A 3203-nucleotide genomic window follows, 5' to 3' on the forward strand; every position below is an offset into this window, starting at 1 on the left:
GTGATTTTTTTTAATTTGAATATTTTTAAAGTTTTTTTTATAAAGTTGTTTGAAAAATAGTATTATGTACACATGGCAAGTCTATAGGTATGAGCTACCAGCTTAAGTTATACTTGTCCATAAAATACCAGGACAGACAAAATAAATAGGCACCACAACAGCAACACTCCGCACTGTCAACAAGGATGCTTGCCCCCGGCTGTCACCAGGTTATTGGCTTAGCAAAGTAAAAAAAAAAAAGGGGCTAGGTGATAAGAGAAGGGTGTAAGTGACATCAGGAGTCTAACAAGGTCACCACAAGTAGGAACCCAAAAATCAAAATCTAAATGAAAGCTTAGTGAGGTGATACATTCCCTCCCAGCTGACCTCTCTTCTTGTGCCATGAGAGATGAGAGAGGGCAAGAGAACAAACCGGATGTCTTTCAAAACTTCCCACCAACCAAGCTAGAGTATCTTTCTAGGACAAAACCCAGATGTTTCATGGTAAAGGCCACAGCGCCAAGTCTCTTTCCACATCCCACCCAAAGGTACCCAGGAAAAATTCCACTTGCTTATAATAGACTTGTCAGCCACATTAGACGTGTCTTCATATTTTCAAAGTTGCAACACAGGTTTTGCTGAAAAAAAAAAAATAACTTGGCAAAATAAAAGTTGTATCTTTGAACCATATCAAAAGCAGAATGGGCAACCAAATCTAAACTTGAATCAGTCGGATCAATAAGCTGAAATGTATTTATGCATGAGGTCACTGCACTGAAATACCAAGGCATAACAGAAGCAAATGTCAAAAATCTTTTTAAAAATAAATATGCGGTGTCACTGGTTACTGTGTGCTGAGAAAAACTATCCCCTCAGCCATGTCTAGTTTCAGAATCCTCTGGGAAGTATCAAGATAAATTCCATGTTGAATTTACATTCTAATATGGCCATTGGATTTGTTTCTTCATTGTTATAAAACTATATACAGGTGAAGCAGTACAAACACGCTTTTATCAGGTGCTGGTTAGATATAAAAGGTAACAATATATTTTGGGGGAAGAAAAACTATGTATCTGAAATAGATTTGGCAATGGAAGCTAACAGCCAAGACCTGCTCAGCTTCCCAGGACACAACTCTCCCTCTCATAATGACCCACTTTTTATGTACTCAAGTAAGTGTTTGTAGCAATGTGTATCATTGAGTAGTGAATAAGATTGAGGCTTGTGGGAAACTGGCATAATTATGTGTGTGTGTATATATATAATTTTTTTTTTACAAAGCAAAAACACAAATTAAAGTCACAACACTCCTTTCATGAACTATTAAACTTAAAACACTTATTTCAGAAAGCTATGCCATTGAATTCTAGGAACAAAAGAGTCAAAACTGCAACTCTCATTATTCTAAGAAATTGCCAAGCAGAGATAAACCTTAATGTTGAGGGCTTCACCAAATCCAGCCCAGTACGAATGTCCCAAGGCAGAACACTTAAATCTGAAATAACAGTGGTAGAAAAACACTATTTGACCCTTTAGGTATTGCAGAAAAAGCTGGCTGTGGCACCACTGGCTAAAAAACCACCAAGACTTGCTGCCACCAATGACCAAAGGCACTTGGATAATGAAGAACTCCACTCTGGGCCATATGGTATATACACTATTATAAAAAGTGTATGAAAAGGGTCAGTACTGTGTGGCTCGATTTTTTTTTTTTTTTTTTTTTTTTTGATCCCTGTGGCCTTCTGCTATCAAGGATTGCAAACACAACTATGAATGGGAAGAAGAGAAAAAGAAAACTCAAAGGACAAAAAAAGCCAACCAATTGTCATGGTTTTCAGAAATTACAATGAGTTTCAGTTTAGGCATTTCTCGTTACCCAACCACAAGGGAACAAGAACTGTTTCTCTGCCAAACAACTTCAACCAGTTGTATGGTACCAAGAAATGCCCCTGCCTATAGATTATTCACAGTTCTGGGAATTCTGAAGGGCATTCTGTCTATCCGTTTGTTCACAATGTCCACAGAAATTATCTCTCCTAAGCAACTTCCACCTTAATTCTCTTCCCATTACCAGTCCTGGATTTCATGTTAGACCAGGACGTGAGGCCAGATCACCTCCAACTGGATTCCAGTCATTCTTCAAAATTTATTCACTTTTTATCACAAGCCATGTGGTTCCAAAACACTTCAATTTTATTCAATTAAAAAGAATAAAGTCAACTTTTCTTAAACAAAACTTTTAAAGAATATTCTACCATTCTTTAGGAGCTCAGTAAATATAAATATTAAATTTCAATATAAAATTTTATATTATAAACCCCTTAATTTTGTTAAACAGTTGTACTTTGCATCTCTTGGTATTCACTGAGCTCGTGAAATTCAAAGCCATATAAATCCTTACATTAACAGTCACAAGCTTGAAACTCTTAAAAGACAGCCTTGATCAAAGCTTTGGAATCCAGTAAAAATTAGTGGGTTTCAGAATCCCCTGAGCAAACACCAGCACTACACCAGGAAACATAGTCGCTCTTCTGTCCAAAAGTGGGGCTGACAGTCAAAAGGAAAACAGAAGAAGGGGAGTAAAGAACGAGTAAAATTCTGGCTTTATTACACGAGCACGAAAACAAATTCCTTTGGAGAAAAAAAAAAATTTTTTTTTTATAAGTCTTCGGAGGACTTCCAGACCGGTGAGGTAGAGTCCGAGAGGGAGAGAATGCACGTGTCCCTCCAGTGCTAGAGACGTCTCCATCCGGGGTGGGAAGCAAGGGGACTTCTGCTGCGGGTCCGGTCTGGCCGCGGGCGCGGAGCCGCACCTGTCCCGATCCCGGCACCGCGGCGCAGCGCCGCACCGGGGGTGGGGGCCTCGTTCGCGCGTAAAGTGCACCAAAGGGGGCCGGTTCTGTAAACATTCGACTGACATCTGTCCGTTCCGGGGCGCGGAAGCGTCCTCGGGGGCGGCCCGCAGGAGGCGCCGCCGCGCGCGTCACGCCCGGGGCACCGGGAAGCGGCGCAGCCTCACCACGGGGTCCAGGTCCACTCGCAGCACTTGGCTCGCCCTGCGCCGCGCCACCGCCAGGCTGCGCTCGCCCCACACGTCGTCGCCGACGCGGATGGTCGGGAAGCTGGTCAGCGTCGGGGTGGCCGCCCTCCAGATCTCCTCCAGGGTGCGGCCCCCGAAGCGGGACGCGGGCGCCCCGGGCTCGGCGGCGGCGGCGGGGGCGGCC

The 3203-nt window shown here is 43.1% G+C and overlaps 1 protein-coding gene across 1 annotated transcript; it reads right to left on the reverse strand.

The window, feature by feature from the left end:
* Positions 1-2962: 2962 nt before the first annotated feature.
* LOC129672419 (coiled-coil domain-containing protein 71L-like) lies at positions 2963-3196 on the reverse strand (the record flags this gene model as incomplete). Its single annotated transcript, XM_055601872.1, has 1 exon — positions 2963-3196. A coding segment is annotated over one exon (234 nt), but the record flags the coding sequence as incomplete, so codon positions are not given.
* Between the last annotated feature and the right edge of the window lie 7 nt (positions 3197-3203).

The sequence above is a fragment of the Psammomys obesus genome, unplaced genomic scaffold (genome assembly GCF_907164565.1).
Source record: "Psammomys obesus unplaced genomic scaffold, mPsaObe1.curated_primary_1811, whole genome shotgun sequence".
Taxonomy (NCBI): Eukaryota; Metazoa; Chordata; class Mammalia; order Rodentia; family Muridae; genus Psammomys; species Psammomys obesus.